Source organism: Mytilus galloprovincialis, chromosome 11 (assembly GCF_965363235.1).
Source record: "Mytilus galloprovincialis chromosome 11, xbMytGall1.hap1.1, whole genome shotgun sequence".
In the NCBI taxonomy this organism is placed as follows: Eukaryota; Metazoa; Mollusca; class Bivalvia; order Mytilida; family Mytilidae; genus Mytilus; species Mytilus galloprovincialis.
Window position 1 is genome coordinate 73828645 of NC_134848.1, and position 23231 is coordinate 73851875.

At 30.9% G+C, this 23231-nt stretch overlaps 1 protein-coding gene across 1 annotated transcript in view; it reads left to right on the forward strand.

Annotated features, from left to right (window-relative positions):
- Positions 1–22992, forward strand: part of LOC143052780 (cytochrome P450 3A4-like) — a 29780-nt gene extending 6788 nt beyond the window's left edge. Inside the window, exons 2-14 of the mRNA XM_076225881.1 lie at positions 1157–1850; positions 3327–3423; positions 6546–6598; positions 8457–8553; positions 11092–11211; positions 12360–12451; positions 13723–13874; positions 14568–14680; positions 15517–15762; positions 16853–16941; positions 19379–19516; positions 20051–20213; positions 20780–22992. Coding sequence (XP_076081996.1) covers positions 1798–1850; positions 3327–3423; positions 6546–6598; positions 8457–8553; positions 11092–11211; positions 12360–12451; positions 13723–13874; positions 14568–14680; positions 15517–15762; positions 16853–16941; positions 19379–19516; positions 20051–20213; positions 20780–20875 — 1509 coding nt within the window. The 5' untranslated portion in view covers positions 1157–1797 and the 3' untranslated portion in view covers positions 20876–22992. The remainder of the gene's footprint in view (positions 1–1156; positions 1851–3326; positions 3424–6545; positions 6599–8456; positions 8554–11091; positions 11212–12359; positions 12452–13722; positions 13875–14567; positions 14681–15516; positions 15763–16852; positions 16942–19378; positions 19517–20050; positions 20214–20779) is intronic.
- The last annotated feature ends 239 nt before the right edge of the window (positions 22993–23231 follow it).

The window sequence follows — 23231 nt, forward strand, 5'->3', positions numbered from 1 at the left end:
CATGCACCAGATGCGCATTTCGACAATACATGTCTCTTCAGTGATGCTCGTGGCCAAAATATTTGAAATCCAAAGCTTATATAAAAGACGAAGAGCTATAATACAAAAGGTTGTTCAAAAGTCATGAATCGATTAAGAATTAAAATTCCGGATAAAAACTATTAAAGTATATTTTACTGCAATGCTTTTAGAGAATATAAAATAATCTAATTTTTATAGTTGTTATATTCAGGGGAAGTACTGTGCTTTTCCTTTGTATTCTTGCCTAAATATTTAGTTTTATTATACCTCAGTCATCATTTTCTATAAAAATAATTACCATATATTTTCACTATTTTTCAAATTGCAATCGTTGAACTATTTGACCGGTCAATAGTTCCCAACGAATGGATATCAGTGAAAATATTTGTCCGCAAGCGTCCTTATATTTCGCGGAATACCAAACGAAGCTACTAGATTGGATAATGTTAAAAATTATGCGGGGGTTACGACGTCACGTTATTCTTGTTGTAACTAGGATTGACGTCAACTGGTTCGTGACGTAGTCTTAGCATTGATAATATATATAAAGACGTTAAACTGTATGATTGTGTTCCTGCTTTTCATATTACGATCTGTGATTTAGCACCGACATTTATTGTCTGTTGTCTGTTTCGGTATATCAAAACACTAACTGAATTGATATTCGTGGAATAGTAGGTGAATGGTCCCCTCGGATACAACTGTTGGCCTAAGCTCCGCCTGACTGCTGTAACTACACATCAGGGACTTTAAACTTACTATTACACTCGTTCCCATTCAATAAATTAATAATATGTAAAATTACTCATTGTGGATGATGAATATGATTCGATCTCAAAGTGGTGTACTGTCTAATAGGAACACTGAACTTTTAATTAAATTCTGAATAATTGACCAATTAAATATTGTATTACGACATCAATCCAACATATATAGATTTAAGGCACCCAAGGAATAGGAATATAAAACAGTGAACAGAATAACATGCATAATTGCAAACATATTTGCACCAAAGAATATGAAAAAATACTGTTAAATATAGAAATTCATTCGAATAGTTAAACATCATATACCTTGCACAAAATGTCATATTTATCAATTTACCTCGTATTTACAACATTTTTCTTCTTTGTAGGTCTTATTTACAAAAGGAATACAGATCACCTTTTACATACGAACTAAATGTTTCGCGGAATGTGATCCACAGAAATGTGCGTGTTTAACAAAATTGTGCACTGACCGTACTTTTTATATATCTTTTTTTCAAATAGATTTGTGTCTTTGTACAATAGTTGATAATTCGGTTAGATTTAAAATATACACTCGGTTATATTTACTTTTTATCATGAAGAATAGATAATATTTCTTTAATATAACTCAATTACAGATTTTCTACAGATACATTTCATTACACAATTTGCTAATTGTCGATGCGTTTGCAAGATTAAATAGTCAACATATTTCATTGGATTAATTGGTTAAAATTAACAGTACTCACGAATGTTACGCTGTGTTATTTATAGAGCTTAGTATTATGATTTTTATAAAGAACTATGGACAGTGAAAATACGTAAGCACTATTAATTGAACTCAAAAAAGTGTAAATTATTTGTAACAAAAATAGTTTTTTCTGCATTAAAACCAAAAACATTCAGGAAGGAATTATTCTGTTTCTGAACGTAGATTATCTCTGAAAAAAGCTGTGCAGTTTGATTTGACGAGAAGCGGATTTTGATGTGATCAAGCAGTACCAATTTACAACAACATATTATATTAATGGAAATCCTTGCAATTACTGTCATTGTTTTGCTGCTTATATACTTATATAGGTAAGAATGTATTTATTTTTGCAAAATACAATTCCCGGCAGATATAGAATATACTTAATATGTCCTATTATTGTATAGCAATATAATATTTCAAACAGAAAGTAACCAAAAATTAGCGTGCAATAAATTCTAATATTGCACTAGTGCGATAAATCTTCAAAATTCATGACGTCATCAATGATACAATCTTAGTTTAAATCAATTTTTACTTTCAAATATTATATTGCTATACAATAAAAGGGTTATTGCATGAATATTGGGTAAATTTATTGGGGTGTAAAAGCGTTGACCGAAGTACATTTTGTATGAAGCGCGGAAGCGCTTCATTCTAAAACTGTGCGCACGGTCAACGCTTTTACAACCCGATAAAGTTACAAAAAGAAGCATTCAATACTTATAATTACATTTTTTAGCTATGATCATGAAAACACGAGTTTTATATATTTTTTTTATTTAATTCACCTGTGCACTTTATTGTTTGGCCACGTGTTATCATGAATGAAAAGTTGTATTGAGCAATGCAACTGCTTACGGAATAACACGTGATGTGCAGTTAGCCAATCAGAATAAAGTATTATAATGAAACATACATCTAATGTAATTATTTCAAAATAATATATCGAACACATGACGATAAGAAAAAAATGTAAACACATAAACAGGAATTATTGTTAATAAATGATAAACAAACCCTCTTTATTGTGTGGGATTTAATCGATTTTCTATTTTTTTGTGAGAAGATCAAAACACAAACATTCACACAAAATAGACAAAACTTACACGAAAAAGTAATATTTTCGAATGCACAATAAAGAAGCAAACGCAAACCTTGGAATATAATTTTATTGACAAGTCAAGTGTCGTTTTTACTTTTGACATTTTACCTTGCATGTCTGTTTGTTTTGTTCATACAATGTTATCAAAGTATTGCAGTTTTAAGCGACTGTCATACAAGTTGAAGGTTAAGCAAGCTAATAAACCAGCTTGAATCCATCATTTTTTACATTAGAAAATGTCTGTACCGAGTCAGGTATGTGGCAATACACCTAATCGCTATTAGCCTTATCGGCCGGCTGACCCGCCTGCTTTAACTTTTGATGCATACACCAATCACTTTTCCATTGTGGCGTCAGATATTTTGTTTTATGACGTCAAAATTTAACGGGAACCTGTGTGATATCCAGTAATGGCGGACAAATAGCGATAAGGTGTATTGTTATCCAGTTGTTTGATGTATTTGACTATCCGTTATATATTTGCTTCAGAGTTCGGTATTTTTGTTATCTACTTTTAGCTCTATTCGTTTAGTTCAATATGTTCCCACAGATCAAGCACTGCTTCAATTTAAAATGTCCAAGATAATGATAATCTAAGAAGCAATAAAAAATTAACAATTAATTATTCATAGTTTAAATTGAATTTTTCAAAATTGTCACCAAACAGTATCTATAAACTTTTGTATGATTTATTTTACAGGAACATGCGCAAGACTTATAGTGTATTTGAGACACTTAAAATTCCCGGACCAAAACCAGTATGGATTCTGGGAAATATTCATGAGTTTAAAGACGAGGTAAATTAATAAACTGTTTCTGTAAATTCATTTATTTTTCGGGTCAGCAACTTTCTTTAATCAAGAGACAATAAAACTTTTTGTGAATGTTTGATTTTGTGGTTTTGTTGAAGTCTGTATACAATGTATATTTCGTTGGATATTTAAATCTCTTCAACCCACGAATTCCACGACATCTGGTATTAAACGTATTATACTGATTCCACTGTAATTCACACTGTATAACTATCAGTGGCATATTATTTACAGTACATATTTAACTGATCCAAATGTCAATAAATGACAATTAATGTATTTGCGTAGAGGTCAAAATTTTTAAAAAGCAAAAACGTTTGAAGAGTTAAGAATAAAAACGAAACGAAAAGTATAACAATAACCGGGCAAGAAATAAAGGAGAGTTAGTATTCCAAATAAAATGTATACATCTAAACCGAAAGAAATTTGTCACAAAAAGACTCTCTCCACGTGTGCAGATTTCTTTTTTTCTAAATGTTTACAAACAAATAAATGGTAAACATATCGTTACATCTGCTGCATTCTATCTATTGTGGTAGGTAAAACCTACTTAACCTACTGTGTTATAACATATTTTATGAGGTCAAGGACATGGTACGCCTCATAGCTTTGCATTCAATACAATAATTGGATTTTAGATATGTCTGTATATATTACAAAGTTATCTCATCTTAATTGCCTATAAGCACGCGATAAGTCTAGAGTGCATTACGTGCATTGTAACTTAAATAGTTATCTGCAATACTCGTACGACAAATTAGAATCAATATAGTTTAAGAGGGGCATAAACTTCGAGATATATATATATATAAAAATGAATACGATTTTTGTGTGCTGAATCTTTAAATAAAGATAATGAAATAATAATTCGTCTTTAGCTACGAGTTTGGTTCAATTTTGTCAACAACGCTTATGAATTATTAAATTGTAAGTTAATAATGTCGAACTCAATCTGTATTTATATGACTTTCAATTTAATCTCTAAGCTAGATATGTGTTATGCATGAATTGTGCGTGTTTAGATAATAATTGTTAAAACGTAATATTTCTTTTATTATTTAATGTCTATATTACCAGTCTTTGGAGGTCGCCTCGATGGTTAATACGATGGTGTCAAGACTGAAATACACTAAAATATTTTATACATATCATTGATCCAATGTATTGTTATTTGCTTACTTTGTATTTTTTATGACTATGGATGCACCTCTGAGTTTGCGTCCCATCGGCTAACGTCAATTTGACAAATAATGCCTTTAAAGGGTCATCAAAATTTTTGAAAAATTCGAAACCATACGATTTGCATATGATATAATAATACAATCAGTAGACAAACAAAGGATAGAAAAACAACAACAAAAAAGTTTTGTAGCCTCGTAAAATGTAAATGCATAAAAGCTCATCAGAACCATAAACTTTATAGATTGTTTTTTTTTATAGCCTTACATAGTAGGCAAACCACTGAGTTACTCAGAGTATCATCATCTCAGGCCGTGTTCGCACCAAACGCCATGTACAGTAAACATGTTTACAATAAGTTTAATGTAATTTACACTGGTTTCACATTTAATTTGTTCTCATCTATACACCTGGTTTAGTTACCTGTGCATAAGTTTTGTTCACACTTATAAACTATGTGTCATTTTAATGTTCATTACATAGAATCGAATCAAATTTTCTTGGACAACTTTTCTTGCAGTGATGAAAGTCATTTTGATGATTTGTACCTATTTTTAAGAAACTGAAAATCTCTCGATAACCAGAGGCGGATAAAGTAATTTTTCAAATGCATGGGGTTCCAAACATTGATCGTCCGAAAAAGAGGGTTCAAACCCCCGTAACCCGCCCCTGTCTTAATCTGCCACTAATTACGCAATAAATTACGTAGGCTACAAACGTAGAAGAAGGGTTGAGATGTTAAGGATGTTTTAGTAATGCATTTATTAGTTAATCGTTGATTGACCAGTGGCAAATATTTCATGAACGTCCAGTCAATTAAGGAAGACATTTTAAAATGAATTACGTGTTTGGCAATGATGATGCTTTGAGTCTGGATAAGTGGTTCAGGGAATGACCATTCAACTAAAAAGGGGTTTTTTTTTTTTCACAATAAAAAATATTCTGATTCTAAAATTAATAAAAAAATATTCTGTTCAACGAGGAAGAAAAATTCTGAATCCAGAGTTTCCCCATACCTTATAGTGTTAATAATTTTTGAACAAAATTATTTGATTGATAGTTTTGAAAAATTAAATAAAAATGTTCGTGCTATACGCGAAAAAAATATTATGTGTCGAACATAAAAACCATAACCCCCTTCCCGCATGTAATTAACTGATTGCTCCCTAGTAAGGCTAGTTAAAAGGGTTTTATTTAACAAACCAATTAATATATCGAATTAACAAATAATTCGGTAAAAAAACTATAATATCAATTTTTTATACATGCATAGCAAAATGCATGTTCTAAAGATACATGTTGTTTTGTGCACACTGAACCACACAAGTTCTACACCGACTATGGACTGCATGTAGACAAGACATGATTTATACTACATGTAAACATTGAGTTTTACCAATGGAAACGTATTTATGTTTAGTTTACGTGTGAATTACACTAACACAACTCCGAGTTTAGGTCAATGAGAACACGGCCTTAGTAGTCAGTACATCGGTACAAACATAATTTGTAATCAACCTTTCAAAAAATGTTAGTTTATGAATTTATATAATATAAGGTTTCAAATACTTTCAGCAGATTTGTCCTTACATCGATTTTGGCTATTATTTTGACATGTATCTCTTCAAATGTTTCAATTCTAACAAAGCTTTAATTTATTCGGTCTTGAGCGTTCCTGGTGAAGTGAAATCAAGAATAGCAATTTATAATATCATGGTGTTTCATCTCTTAAACAAACCGAACATCCCTTTGAATTCCTTTGAGGTTCGATATTAAGACAACTTACAAGCTTCTTGAAACAGTTTGTTTCATACTTTTTTTTTGGAGGTAAATATATTTCTGATATCTATTGTGTGCTTTCTGACAAAGACAACCATAACATATGCATCATTTGAATCTTGATTGCGACTTTGCCTCTTAAATTTCAGGACAAACTATCAATGTTTAAAGTCTGGAGAAAGCAATACGGTGATGTTTACGGGTAAGTTCATTGTAGATGTAAGTACTGGATATTGTCAAGTGAATATTTCATGGCAGCTTACATTTATATTGATTTGAAAACTGATTGCCGTTATGTATACATATATTTAACCCGAGCGATAGCAACTCGCACTGTTCACTGAAGGAGGTTGCTTGTGTATCATACAAACAAACATGTGTGTATACAAACCATTAGTATGTTCGTCCTATTTTTCTATCGATTTTATTTGTATATATATACTGAAGACATAAAATAAATCTTATTTTGGTTGACGAAAACGGTCTTTTAAGAATTTTTTATCATCGTTTGTTTATGTTTCAATCTTTACAAGACTGTACTTTAGTGTACATATATATTTCTGCGCAAATTGTGTATGTGTTCAGTTCAATGATGTCTTTCTATCACGTCATTTACACCGACTGACGTCAAATTACCCATAAATTAAAAATCATACGACGTGTGAATATGATGATTGGAACAGCTAAACAAATCATAATGTTGGCGGTCAGCTGTCATACATTATATGCATATTTACAATATGTGCGTTCTCCTAGTGTTGGAAGAACGTCATATTAGAATATCACTTCATTGTTTTTGTAAACAAGTATAAAACTATGAATTAGCTTCATTTGTGGAGGGGATATTTTCAATGTCAGTATCTATTTTATGAATTTAAAACAATACACAAACATTGAAAATTTGGAATATCAAATTGACATTTTAATTCCAAATGTAAAAGAGATCGTTTGATGCCGTATATTTTATTTTATTTGCATGAATTGTTTTATTCATAAATCAGGCCTTTAGTTTTATCTGTTGGAATTGCTTTACATTTGCCATTCCCTAGTCTTTTATAGTTTATTAAGCGGTATGGATTTTGTTAATTGTTAATGTCAATGTCATTTGGCCTCTGGTGGATAGTGTTTACATTGACAATTACACGAGAGCTTCCTATGTCTAATGCTTAGTATTATGGTAATATCAGAAGCTTTGAACACAGAAAGTAGGAAAATAGAATTATGTCTAATAACCTAATAGCATACTTTTAGATATATCAAAAGAAATTAAAGAATATATGATATAATGAAATACTTAAAAACATTACATTCACTAGATCCAGCCCAGTGTTGATAAAATCAGGTTGAACAGTTCGGTCGTTGACCTTGACCTTGACATGTACTATTTTATTTGGGTAACAAATCGTTATATTCATTTAGTTGTGAGTTATGAATAGATAAACATTATCGCAGATTTTCCTAAAATATATACTAAAAATTGACATTACATTTGTAAATGAAGCTTTTTAGCTCCTTTGTGGTCTGTGTGCTCAGATGTAAATAAACTCATTAAATATATCAGGATTGAAATTTTGTATTTATGTCAAACGCGCGTTTCATCTACAAAAGACATTTCTTAAAGTTTTGTCAAATACAGCTAAGGTCATCTACTCTTGAGGTAGAAAAGCCTTTGTGTTTCAAAAGTTCTAAGTTGTGCAAACAGTATATTCATAGTAACGTGCCACAAAACCAGGTTCAACCCACATGTCAAGAAAATGGCAGTTGGTATTTTATAGTTCGGTTCTCTGTGTGTTGTATTGTCGTTTGTTTTTGTTCTCTTCATTGTTTATGTTAATGTTGTTCAGTTGTTTTTCTCTTATATCTGATGCGTTTATCGGTTTTAATTTGTTTTCTCTCAATTGATTTATGACTTTCGAACAGCAGTATACTACTGTTGCCTTTATTGAATAACTACTCATGTTCTACATAATACAAATGCATAATTTTCACTTCGACGTAGACCAAATATGTTTTTTTATATGTAGTTATATTCACAATTTTTTTACATTATGATTTTGTAGGTTCTACGAAGGATTCAAACCTAGTGTTGTTGTTTGTGATCCGGAATTGTCAAGGCTAATTCTGGTGAAACACTTTGAAAAGTTTCATATAAGACCAGTATGTATTTTATAACAATATGTAATTGGCCGTTTCAGAATATAATGCATCCTGAGTAACTTTATTGTTCGTACCCCAAAATGAAAAAAAATAACGTCACGTCATCCGGTAAATTTCCATTGATTATGACATTTTTAACCACTCAGAACATTATGGTCTACACTTTTGAAAGTATTACCCAGGATTCATTAGAAATTGGATATCAATATTAACTATAACCACACAGCAGAACAACGACACCAAAAATAAACTTTCCTTGATCAGAATTCAAATATTAGAAAAACAATGATCGAAGTTTACAACTTTTGAAATTTATACAACCGCAAATGCTTATTAAATTTATTTCAACAAGAGCGGTCTGCCGACAAAGTTCATATACATATTCCGAGTGCAGTCAAATGGATTAATCGGTTTATAAGTTAAACAAATACCGTGAATATGATTAGAAACTTATTCCATTCAGTTCGATCAATATGGTCGATTTAATAATGAAAAACAAAATTTGAATTTTTGTCTTTCAAATACATGGTTAACATAACTGAGGAAAAGAGTTTAATCAGTTTACTCTTCCATATACCCCAAAGTTACATACATATTACTATATGTGTCAACTGAATTAACAATAATTCATATTACCGAATTGTAAATAAAAAACAAGCTTTCTAAAGGATAAAACCAAAAGGAGAATTATTTACAATGTAATGAAGAAACAATTAATAAGGCTACTAAAATAACTTCCTTTCCGCCTACATCCACAACCCTAATTTAAGAAGGATATCATAATGCATAGTATGCACAGTATATCTTAGCTTTTGTGCTAAAGCTGTAGTCCATTACGTTACAATCTACCCCATGTTTATTTCTTTAAACTCATTACCTATTATCAAAACCTATTGATCTACCAAAGCATCTTTAGTTATTATCCTTGGTTTGATTACGTGCAGCTTACTCGTAAAATCTAATAATAGAAATCTGCATTTGTTTTTACCTTATCTCAAGTATAATTATCTATCTTTCAATATAAAAATTATAAATTTACTAACTCTGAGCGATTTGATTTGAATGTATCATGCAAAATAGCCTTTGCCAGTATCTTAAAAAAGAAATTGTAAATAGATTGAGGAAACATCCAATGCACCAAACCAGCTCAAAGAAACGCTAATTGTTTATCTATTATCTCATAGTTTCTAATTATGGCTGGACTAAATCGGAACTTTTATGTCTTAAAATACCAACAATATTTGTGTAACATCTGAAGAAAAACAAATAAACTACCTTTCTTAGTTTAAACATAATATGTATATTGGGTAATATTTGATGCCGAAATAAAAAAAAAGTACGAAAACTCAATCCTTAAATATCTTAAGTAATACACCAATAAATACGATTGCTTAACTTGTCAATATTTCCTTATCATGTAAAATATCCAAACCCATGACTTGTGAATCTTGGTATGCCCTTAGGAAATCGTATGATTCTTTTTCCTGAAAATGAAACCTATCAAATATAGCGCATTCAACGCCATTTTTTATCTACTTTCAACCGAAACGTCTCAAAATGGTCTCAATTCTTATATTATCAAACCCCAGGATTCATTGATTGTTCTAGACTAACTGTTAACATTGCAGGTTTATAAAACGAGGCTGAATCTAAATTCATTTTATACAGAAGTTAGATGTCTGTAATTATTATCAATGAAACAAAACCTTCATTTAGCCTTACAGTTTAATGAAAATCTTCAAGAAATGTTGTAAACTAAAAACGAGTATTCAAAGAAATACAATAAAGGCATTTATTGTAACAGATTAAGTTCCGCCCTACTTAAAACGCACGAGAGTGCTTACTTATGTTGATTGGTAGATGTTGATGTTTACGTCACGTGTCATTTTGTTATTTTGTCATGTGATAAGGGATTTTCCGATTTGAATTTGCCTTGGAGTTCGGTATTTTTATTATTTGACTTTTTGATAATATCTGTACTCGATCATAAAATACTTATACTGCTATAGCTTTCCGACTTTTATGACATTTGTACAATTTTAATGTCAATTATTTTTAAAATCCTGATAACTAAAAAGAATAATTAAAAATAGACAATTCGGAATATTTTAACAGAAAAAACCAGTATGGTTAATTTCGAGTTTCTACCTAAATTGTGTGTTCCTTTATTCAGTTTTGAACTTCACATTAGCATTGATTAACCCATGTATAACCTATGAATACAATACATTTCCCATTTCCATTCTCAGTGGTGTACTTACAGACATGTATGACATATGATTGTACTGCAAATTTACATATATATATGGGGTATGAGTGCCAATGAGACAAATCTCCGTCCAATTCCCAATTTGTAAAAGTAAAACATTATTTGTCAATAAATATAAGACATATCATTGCAACACCTATTTACATTACAAGTGTGAAATATCTATTTTACAGATGACAACGGATATCATCCATTTGTTATAATCGTCGTCCTGTCCTTCTTCCTAGTTCTAAATTTACAGATATATAATTTTTGTTCCATTTTAACAGATATATAATCCCTTCCTATATTATCCCGATGAATATAGTTTATTAAATGAACACGGAACTAGATGGAAAACACAGAGGAAAGCAGTAGTAGCTGCATTTAATTCATTGCCAATACATAATGTGAGTCATTTTATATTTTAAGCATGAGAAGAATAAATTGATGTTTCCGGACGTAACAAAAACAACACCTTAGGTAAAACAAAAGTCCTTACTAGAGGGAAAACACAAAAATATTATGGCCAAAGACCATCGAAAGAAATATACATACAAAACAAACGTCGCTATTATACACAAAAGAGTCTTCAGACATAAAACAGAAAGCTGAATACTGACCAAAATGAACCGCTATAAAACGAAATAAATATCAGGCCTTATAAGACTAATTCGAAACATGTATTATACTTATTATTGTATTTTGTCATGCAAAGAGGATAAAACATCCACAATCTATGGGTTCTTGGATGGGTTGCAACTCTTGTGCTTATAGTACATTTGTAATCGGAGACAATGATCCCATGACCATTTGACGTAAAGACATACCAAATTACGTTTCTGTTCAGCCAATACAATTATTCATTTAAAGCCGATTTTTGGAAGTATCGCTATCCATACATGGCATATTTAGAATCTTATACCATAAAACGGTCTTTGGAATTTTGTTAATTCTTTACATATTCTTTCCTACCATAATATGTATATTCCTTATGACGTGATTGTGTGCAGCATTGACTAGCTTACTTCTTAAATATTGTAAGATTAAATTATTGGACAGACGTTCCGAAATTTACGGACGCCATAGTTGACCCTGATGCAATATCCGTTGCACAGCTGATAGTTGATAGGGTTCAAATGGCTTTCCCCCCGAATGTAACCTACCGGATAAGACTTATTATCGTGTTTGTACTCAAATGAGTAACACGACGCTTGTCACATTTGGAGCAGGACCTTTCTACCAGTCAGGAGCACCTGAGATCAGCTCCAGTTTTTGATCAGATTGTTATTTATAAGTCTTTGTGTTTCTTGAGTTTTGTGCACTATTTGTTATCTTTTTGTCTTTTCCTTTTTAGCCCTATGGTGCCAGTTTATTTTCAATTTATGAGATTGAATGTTCCTTTTATATCTTTCGTTTCTCCTTTATTGTTACTATATTTAAATAAAAATACTATTCAATGCTGCACACAATCGAGTGCACGTATAATTTTCAAATTTGTGTAAAGTGAAAGAAAATAGTACAGTTATTTTATTTTACCATTACTTTGTTCAAATAGGTCTCAGAACGATTGTGCAAGACAACAGCAGAATTCACAGATATATTGTCTGATGCTGCATTCAAGTTTACAGACGGATTCGACATTGGAAGGTACTTATCGTGTATCAAAAGAAGCCCCGCCTCCCCACTGACCTAAAATGGAATATACCGGTCTCCACGCGGACTCGTTTAACCAATAATATTCCTAAAGATGTAAAGAAGATAAATGGATTTACTCAGTCGATGCAACCAGTTTTGGTTAATAACTTGATTAGTGTCTTCTTAATAAATTTACGATATGTGAATGCAAGAGAAGTATTGTCGAGTTGATTCATTTTTTCATTTACACATTATTCTGTCTTCTTTCTCCCTAAATTGTTGAGAAATTAAAACTTATAGGATTTGTTTATAGCATGCATTACAAGCACAACAGCTTCTGCACAACATTTTTAGAAATACAGAACTTCGTAATTACTCCTGTTGACTTCCGTATATTTTGAACTGCCATTGATTAGTCGTATGTATTCAGTGTACAAACAAAACCACAATAGGTCAAACAAAGTCTTAAGTGTTTTAACCACTTTACATCAATTAAGATTATTATACCTGTACGGGGGAAAATCTTTTAAATTATATGTCTACAGAAAAAAAAATTAAATTGGTCACCCAAAAGACATTGATTTTGACCAATAAGTCTATGCCTTTTTTAATACAAGTTTTATATCAGCTCATAGACATATATTTGCCAGGTGATTCTGACATCATCAAACCTTGGTTTTTCATGATTTACTCCTCAACACGGATTTAGAATTAGGCTATATAGAATTTATTTAAATATCAAGTATTTATAATTACAGTCTTGACAACAGGTTTCGTCTACATAAGTCACATTAAAGACTTTCGAATCCAAAAAGTTAAAAGGCCAAATATGGATCACAGAGAAAGAGCATCAAAAAACTTAAATCCTGAATGATTTTGCCAAATACAGTCATGGTCATCTATTTTTTAGAATAGGAAGTATGGACTAGATATGAAGTTTAATTATTAATCGATCGTCTGTATCCATGATTGTCTTTTCCCTTGTCACGTTGGGCAATAGTAGTTTAGTTTTCATTTTTCATTCCAGATTTGTTGACTGATAAACCCTTGACGATTATTAAACGTGTTGTTTTCTTTCTTTTTTTTGCAATTGCAGCATTTAATTACAATACAAATCTTGACCCTAAAATCTCAAAAAGGTTTTGCTAAATACAGCCATTGTCATCTATTCCTACCATAGGAAGAATTTATATAAATTCAATTGTTTATTGTCTGTATGTATGACTGTCTTTTCCGTTGTCTCGTTTTGGCAAATGTAGTGTTGTTTTAATTTTTCATTCCAGGATCGTCGACCGGTACACCCTTGACGCTTTTGCCAATGCAGCATTTGATTACAAAGTAAATAGTATGAGAGATGAAAATGCTACATTGTATCAGTTTATGAAAGTTTTTAACGAGTCATCCTCGGCAGATAATCCAGTGGCAGGACTTGCAAGTAAATATAATAACAGAAAATAGGCACTGCATGATTTGAGAGTATATCACTTGTTTGCAATTAAGAAATGAGGATGTAATTGAGACACGATATCTGAATTGGAAGATTTATATTTTTTCTGTTGCTATTACTGGATAAAAACAAAAGAAAACACGTTATAAGTTTTATGCATTCAAAGCATTTTTCTTTATTACCATTCATCAGGAACGCTCAACTCCGAATATTTAAAATCCCATTATGTATAAGGACCGAAAACGTAGAACTAGTAATCAATAAGACATACACAAGCAAAATATATCTATACAAGAATCGACAAAGGTACTTAGAAGCGCAACAATCTCCGTTGATTAATCCACAACGGTTTTCTAGGAATCAGATGTAAGAGGGATAATTACACATGTCATACGATCTACATTGAAGCAGTAAAAAATAAAAAGTTATATAACGTCAGGTTTTTTTTAATATGCACATGGTTAAATGCATGATTAAATCAAACATCTTTATTCGTTGCACTACACGTGCGCAGTCAAACTTTCATATGCTGTACATTATAAAAAATGGTTAATTTCTAAAACATGAAAAATTGTTGCGAACATAACCAACATTTGTCGACTTCAAAATTTAAAAAAAGTAAAAAATATATCTTAAGTAACTTTGTAAATATAAAATAATGTTTTTGTTGTATATTCCCAGGAGTTTATGATTCATTAGTACCATTTCTACAGTTATTTGATACAAAGCATAAGAGTACACATATACAACATATTAATGAACTAAGAGAGCTAATCGAGAAAAGACAGAAACAGGTATATCATATTTACTTAAACTAAAATAAAATTGTATTATTTTCATTTCTATATACTAAATAATTATTTAAATAGAAGAAAGCTTTTAAAATCAATGTTATGCTAATACGAATAAATGCAAATACTGTTTTCTGTGACAAGACAACAAAAATGATTTTGTTCAGATCCTTATCTACATTAAGTAATACGAGTTCACTGACTATACAATACAAAACGCCAAAAACATACCGATTAGAACACGTGTAACATAGAACAGCAGTTTATACATTGCTGATTGTACCTCAGGCAGAGATTACCCAAGCTGGATTTGGCAAAACGTTTAGGAATTTTGGTCCACAATGCTCTTCAACTTCGTACTTTATTTGGCCTTTTTAACTTTTTTGGATTCGAGCGTCACTGATGAGTCTTTTGAAGACGAAACGCGCGTCTGGCGTATATACAAAATTCAGTCTTGGTATCTATGATGAGCTTATTTGCATGTTAAAGATTGCTTTAAAAACTTCAACAATAAGCCTGTGAGCTACACCCTATATTTATATCAATTCAAATCACCCAATAATTTATCATTAGAAAAATAGGAACTATCAGGAGAATATCGTATATCATAATTTAACAAGAACAAATAAAGTAGGAACAGCAAACTTGTCATTTACATGTTCTTCTTAAGAATATGTCTGTATAAAGTCAAAAATATGAAAGTTGTTGTTCATTCGTTGGTGTGTTTAAGCTTTCAATTTTGCAATTTGAATCAGGACTGTTCGTTTTGAATTTTCCTCGGAGTTAAGTATTTTCGTTATTTCACTTATATTTCAAAACCCTCATTTCGTTTATCAAAGGGTCAACAACCAGTCATTGACAATGTGATAGACTATCTACTCTTTACTAAGATAACAGATAGCAATGATAAGAACCAGCAGCGACATTTAACAGTGGAAGAAATCGTTGCTCATTTGAATAGTATAACTGGTGGAGGATTTGGAACAACGAATGCTGCTCTGTCATTTGTACTTCATCAATTAACAGTGAATCAAGATGTTCAAGAAAAATTATTTCAAGAGATAAAACACAATTGTGGTTTATTTGTAAGTACTGAAATTATATAGACCAAACAATAAAATCGGTGTGACTTTTACTTTCGTAACACAAGCTCAATGAAAAACAAACGTTCATTCAAAAGTTTTTATTTTGTTTCAGAAAAAAATATAAAACTAAGAAACTTTTGTACATTTTTTATGTGACTTTTTCTGGTGAAGTTTTATAAGTAGCGTTCAATCTTAAACATTTAAAAATGAAAAGATATGTGAATTCTTGAATACGTTAGAAGCTCAAACGGGGGTTAAGTAGTTTAGGCAAATCTCCGTTAGGTTTCAAATTTACAATTTTTTTCAAAGTATACTAAAATGATTGTTAAAAATTAAGGAAAATATAATACGCCAGAAGGAAGTAATATAAAAAGCAAAACAAATAGAAACAAGAATGTGTCCTCAGTACACGAATGCCCCACTCGCACTATTATTTTCTATGTTCAGTGGACCGTGAAATTGGGGTAAAATCTCTAATTTGGCATTAAAATTAGAAAGATCATATCATAGGGAACATGTGTACCAAGTTTGAAGTCGATTGGACTTCAACTTCATCAAAAACTACCTCGACCAAAAACTTTAACCTGAAGCGGGACAGACGGACGAACGGACGAACGGACAAACGAACGGAAATAAATTTAAAAAGTTGACCAATTTAAATTGAAGGATTTTATGAACGTCAACAATAACAATCATACCATTGCCTAAATGTGTAAGTACATCGTGATCGTGGATTTCCTTTGAACACAAATGACTTCTAGATGTGCTTTAATATGTTATAACAGAAAATGATAAAACGAATACTGATATTACGAAAGTGTAAATAAAAATTATTTACATATTTATCTGAATGGCACTGCTCCCCAAATAATACAAAAACTTTAAATTTGATTTTCACTTAATCAGAAAAGACTTCAAAATTAAACACAAACAGATATACCCCTTTTCAAAAGCATGAATGATGACTTTCTGATTCAATTTTATCCGATTTATATTTAACATTAAGTTACCTTGTCTTCAAACAAGTCTACCAACTTTGCATTATGACCAGATATCTTAATCATTTGTATAGATTAATTAAATATTTTAGGATAACCCAGACGTGGATAGTATTCATCAAATGAAATATTTAGACAATGTGATAAACGAAACTCTGAGAATATTACCTTGTGCACCAGGGTATGTATTTTATTAGAATAAATTCATATACATATAGTGAAGAAAAAACGGGAAATTGATATATAAGTTCTGTGGAATCACAATATCAATCTATATAGATTCGTGAATGCCTTGATAATGATTGTTTCCTTTTTTTCGTGTTTAAGTAGGATTTTATATATGATTAACGAACATATTGAAAACAGATATCTCGCGATAAAGAGTGTATTTGATAACCTATATACTTCTTCGAACAGTTGACTTCTTTAAACATAACAAATCATTCAAAATGAGTTTGCTAATGTTTTTTTTTTTTTTTTTTGATTTTTGTATTTTAATGGTGATTTTTTTTGTGACTTGTATGTTTTTTACGGAATATATTTGAATTTTTATAGACTTTTAAGCTTTTTAGTGTCTCATAAGTCGTTGTAATGGCTGGATATTGATTGTTTTATGTGTATATATTTATATAATGTTGCTTATATTTATGTCAATCAATATGTGACACTTTAATAAACTATTTACTTACTTACTTACTGTACCCAGCTGGTCAAAATAATATCTTACAAAATATAAAATAATATACCACTATCAAATTTCTAAGTTCAACAGCTTATCAATAGTATTTTTTCAATTGATATACATTCAGAAATTATATTGGTTGAAAGAAGAATCGTTTGATTGTGTCATGTGTCTTCAATTAGAATAAGAGTAACACAGGATTGTCGAATCATTATCTCCGCCCACTTTATATCCTGGTACCTTTGATACCTAATTATACATCAACACTTTGTATATGCATTGTGCTTCATGCATACACTTGACATTATAAATCACATAATAAAATTGAGAATGGAAATGGGGAATGTGTCAAAGAGACAACAACCCGACCAAATAAAAAACAACAGCAGAGGGTCATCAACAGGTCTTCAATGTAGCGAGAAATTCCCGCACCCGGAGGCGTCCCTCAGCTGGCCCCTAAACAAATATATACTAGTCCAGTGATAATGAACGCCATACTAATTTCCAAATTGTACACAAGAAACTAAAATTAAAATAATACAAGTCTAACAAAGGCCAGAGGCTCCTGACTTGGGACAGGCGCAAAAATGCGGCGGGGTTAAACATGTTTGTGAGATCTCAACCCTCCCCCTATACCTCCAACCAATGTAGTAAAGTAAACGCATAACAATACGCACATTAAAATTCAGTTCAAGAGAAATCCGAGTCTGATGTCAGAAGATGTAACCAAAGAAAATAAACAAAATGACAATAATACATAAATAACAACAGACTACTAGCAGTTAACTGACATGCCAGCTCCATACTTCAATTAAACTGACTGAAAGATTATGATTTCATCATATGAACATCAGGCACAATCCTTCCCGTTAGGGGTTTAGTATCATACCATCATAACATATATGAGAAGAACATAACCCGTGTCATGCCAACAACTGTTTTTAGAATAAATGTGTTTAGTTCCGATGCAAAGACCTTATCAGTGACTCAATATTAACGCCAAAATATGCAATCTTTAATGACTTGACAACAGTATCGTAATTATATCCCTTCTTAATAAGTCTATTCAAAGGTTTTGTAAGTTTCTGAGGTGAATACTGACACCTTTGTGCTTTATAAAGAATATTACCATAAAAAATTGGATGTGAAATACCTGAACGTATTAGAAGTCTGCATGTTGAGCTATATTTACGAATGATGTCTTTATACCGATGATAAAATTTAGTAAATGTTTTGACTAGTTTGTGATATCGAAAACCCTGGTGTAATAATTTTTCAGTAATACATAAATTTCTCTCGTTAAAATCTAAAACATTGTTACATACACGAGCGAATCGTACAAGTTGAGATATAAAAACACCGTAAGATGGTGACAAGGGAACGTCACCATCTAAAAACGGATAATTAACGATAGGAAATGAAAAATCATCCCTTTTATCATAAATTTTAGTATTCAGCTTTCCATTAGTGATATAGATATCAAGATCGAGAAAAGGGCAGTGGTCATTGTTAGTATTAGCTTTATTTAAAGTAAGTTCAACAGGATAAATTTCATTAATATACATACTGAAGTCGTCATTATTGAGAGCCAAAATATCATCCAAATATCTAAAAGTATTATTAAATTTGTTTATCATATAATGTTAATCAAAATTAATTAACTGACATTATAAATCATACACAAAGAAACATTATATAATTCTATAATAATTATCAATGTTTATTCATTTACAATGCACCTCCGGGTGCGGGAATTTCTCGCTACATTGAAGACCTGTTGGTGACCCTCTGCTGTTGTTTTTTAATTGGTCGGGTTGTTGTCTCTTTGACACATTCCCCATTTCCATTCTCAATTTTACATAATCGTTGAAAAATTTATCTTTAATCCACAAGTTATAAAATGCGTCATGTATAGGCTTGACAACTTGTTTTGCAGGGTGGCAAGAACGTGTACAGAAGATTGTACGGTCAATGGAGTGGAATTCCGAAAGGGGATGGTATTAAGAATAATGTTATGTCCGTTGTATGCTGACGACACAATCTATCCTTCACCAGAACAGTTTAAACCAGAGAGGTAAACATCTGTGGCTTTACTAACATAATTTAACGGTACCAATTTTCCTGTACCATATACGCATTTCGACAATACATGTCTTTTCAGTGATGCTTGTGGCCAAAATATTTGAATTCCAAAGCTTATATATGCTGTACTATTTTCATAAACCACCAATACCTTTGTTTTTCATTTACAAGAACTCCTTTTGCATGGATCAATATTAATCATAAAGTCTCAACAATAATTCCTGGATCTTGACACAACAGCTCATTATTATAGTAAATACCATAATACTAAGAGAGGATTACCAGAATGTGCAATATATATAGACATCCAGGTCATGTACACTTTATCATATATCTGAAATAAAAATGTGTTTCGTTCTTTTGTAGTAAGATAAAGCTTGAGTAACCGTGACTCAAAGCAACTGCGACTGATAATGACAGATTTTTACTAATTGTATAGCCCATATAATTTTTAAAGATTGATATATATTTGCATATTCAATCAGATATGTGTATCTTATCATAAACGATATGCTTTCTTTTTAAGATTCGATGACGAAGAAAAGAACTTGCGCCATCCGAACAGTTTCCTACCGTTCGGACAAGGACCACGGATATGTCCTGGTTACAGAATAGCTTTAATACTGATGAAAATTGCTATTGTTTTTATAATTAGGCAGTTTGTATTGAAACCATGTGAAAAAACTAAGGTAAAACATGTTTATTTTTATTAACAGATTCATTTGTGGCAAAATTGACAAATATGTTAATTATACAAATATATTTTTTTCAATATTGGTCCAAATATTTTCACTAGACTTCGACAGAAAACCAAAATTATGTTTTACACGAATAGCCTAACCAACGACTTCATACAGACAAAAACAAAATACACCAACACAAGACCATTAGACATACATTTTATAGAAAATGACAAAGCTTTTACTCTGATCACTTTAACAAACCAATTGTGAATACAGTGAAGACAATTGTGTCAATAGACGTAGTAAAGTCCTTCACGACGGGGTATATTGACATTTATGAAGTACCATACTCATGCAAAAAGTAAAATCACAAAATAATGAACTCCGATGAGAATTCAAATTGGAAAGTCCATAATTATCAAATGGCGACACCAAAAGCTCAAACACACCAAACAAATGGAAAACAACTGTCATATTTCGGACTTGTTACAGACATTTTTTCTGCAGTATATTTATTTCATTTTTTTTTTCATTTTTTTATAATGCAATAAAACAAATGTTTTAAATTTCAGGACCCGTTACCAACAGCACTGCGACCAATGCTTGTTCCAAGAGATGGTGTTTATGTCAAATTGCAACTCCGAAACAATAATATGTTGTCAACTTGAATTGTACTAGCTTCAACATAATGTGAAGAAAACAACAATCAATATAATTGTTCAATCCCTTTGAACCTAGTCAGTTATATATCGCACTGTGTTTACCTCATTGTGCATCCGATGATCAACACAAACTAAACAACAAAACAAACAAATGTTAACCTAATAAGGTAAACACAATTAGATCACAATTCTGCTACAGTTTCGAAAGTAGTTCAAGTGAATTACTAAAATTTGTATGAAACTGTCGAATTCATGTGAAGCATAATCATTATATTTTAACTGTGCAGTTGTTTTAATGTGATAAACAATATACTTTTTGAGATTATTTATAAATTATTCAATGCATGGCCTAACCAATCCATTTTACATAGTGCCTAACCTGTATATCATTCAAAATCAATTTTTCATCATAACCAATAAAATACTCTTTTAACGTAATAACACATTATATGATTTAATATGTCCTCACAAATATTGCAGTGTAAAGTATGGAGCCATCTAAAGGTGTTTTCCCGCTTTTTTCGTGATTAAGAAAAAAATCACGAAAAAGTAATATCACATAAATCCAATCTTAAAGGAGGACAAAAATCAGAAAAATTGAAAACGCGAATACATTTGCTATTTTTCAACCCCTAAAAAATAAACTTTTTTATAGTAAAAACTGAAGTTGGAAATTATATATCATATATTTTTTTTGAACGATTTTGAAGTGAATTATTAAAGAAACTGTCCTTGGTACTCCTTAGTAAATGTTCATGTATGTCCATCGAAGGGTTTTCATATACATAAAACGTCTTTGGCTAGTATTTAAACGTGTGCTTTCTCACCAATCACACAGAGTACATGTCTTTTTAACCAAAATTTTTTAAACGTTGTTTGGCGTTTGTTGTTGTTTTCTAAACGCTGCAAAAGTAGAAACACATATATCGTTTAATCAGTGTTTACTAACCCTGTTTGAACTTTCAATAATGCATGCACATTTTGTTGGTAAACAGAAATTTTGACAAACGTAGAAACAAATACATCGTTTAATCAGTATGAAATTCAAATAAATTGTAGCGTTTTTACTAACAAACGATGAAAGACAAACTGTAAACGCATTTCTAGCGAGTGCATAGTTTGTCAAAGTTTACGTAAAGTTTGCAGAAGTATGTTAGAAACAAATGATAAAAACATTTGCGCACTTAGCCGTTTGCATCGTTTGTGTTAGAAAGAAATGCACTCTTAGAGTTATTCATGCGATATGTGTAATCTTAGTAAATCGGATCTTGAAGGGCTTTTGATATGTAATTGTGATTCCAATGATTAAGTGTATTTCAAAATTTCCGCGTAGATCGATTGACAAGAGAGCAAATACCGCCTCTCATAAACAACGTTTAGATCAGATGAAATAAACTCTTCTTTTAATATCACTTTTAATCCAATATTAGAAGCTTATTTCCTGTCGATATACTTTTAAAAAAGGTAAGTTATAAGAGTTCAGAGAAAGGAAAAAAAAGCATTGTGCACACACGAACATTATAAAGTATTATTTTGACTACCTGGATTAGTATATGTATATTTATTATCCTAATCATGTAATGTGGTATGAGTTTGATTGGCAATTCGCCTTTTAAGAATCTAGAGGACTATGGGTAATCTCATTAGTCGTACACCAAAATGAAAATAACGTTACGTCATTGGTTGAATTTCTATTGTTGATCACGTATTAAACCAATCACAACGTGTTGGTGTACGCTTTTACATTTTTACAATTATGCTTCACTTTATATTTTTAAAGTAATATCTATTCTGATATACCTTTCATCTGGCAACAATAAATGACGATATTATAGAAACCGTGTAAAATTTATGCATGTCAATTCTTTTTGTTATAGAAAATATGTGATCTAAGATTATTTGTATTAATGATATCTGTTTTCTTCTTGCTATTATTTCTTCTCTTGTTTTGCGGTTATTTTTTTTTTCGTTCTGTTATTCTTTATGTTTTCGCCATAACATATGTTGATGAAATACATGTACATTTATTTCTTGAAGAGTCGAGAGAAGGAAGTGCAGATTTGTTATGTTACGTTTATAACATTTAATTGTTGTTTATTAAAAAATCAAATATTTAAACTTTTCATCAGTTTGTTTTGTACTTACGGAACGACTATTTGTTACGTTTAAATGCATTTGTATAGTCGATTTCTGAGTGATCTTTCTTTCTACACAATATCGTAAAAATACATACAAAACAAATTAGCTGCATTTAACGAGAATGACAGCATTTTGCTGTCGGTTTGCTGTCATATCGCCTTTAATCTGTATATATACTATAGGTAGGTCAAACATATAATCCAACACATTGTAAAATTGTACT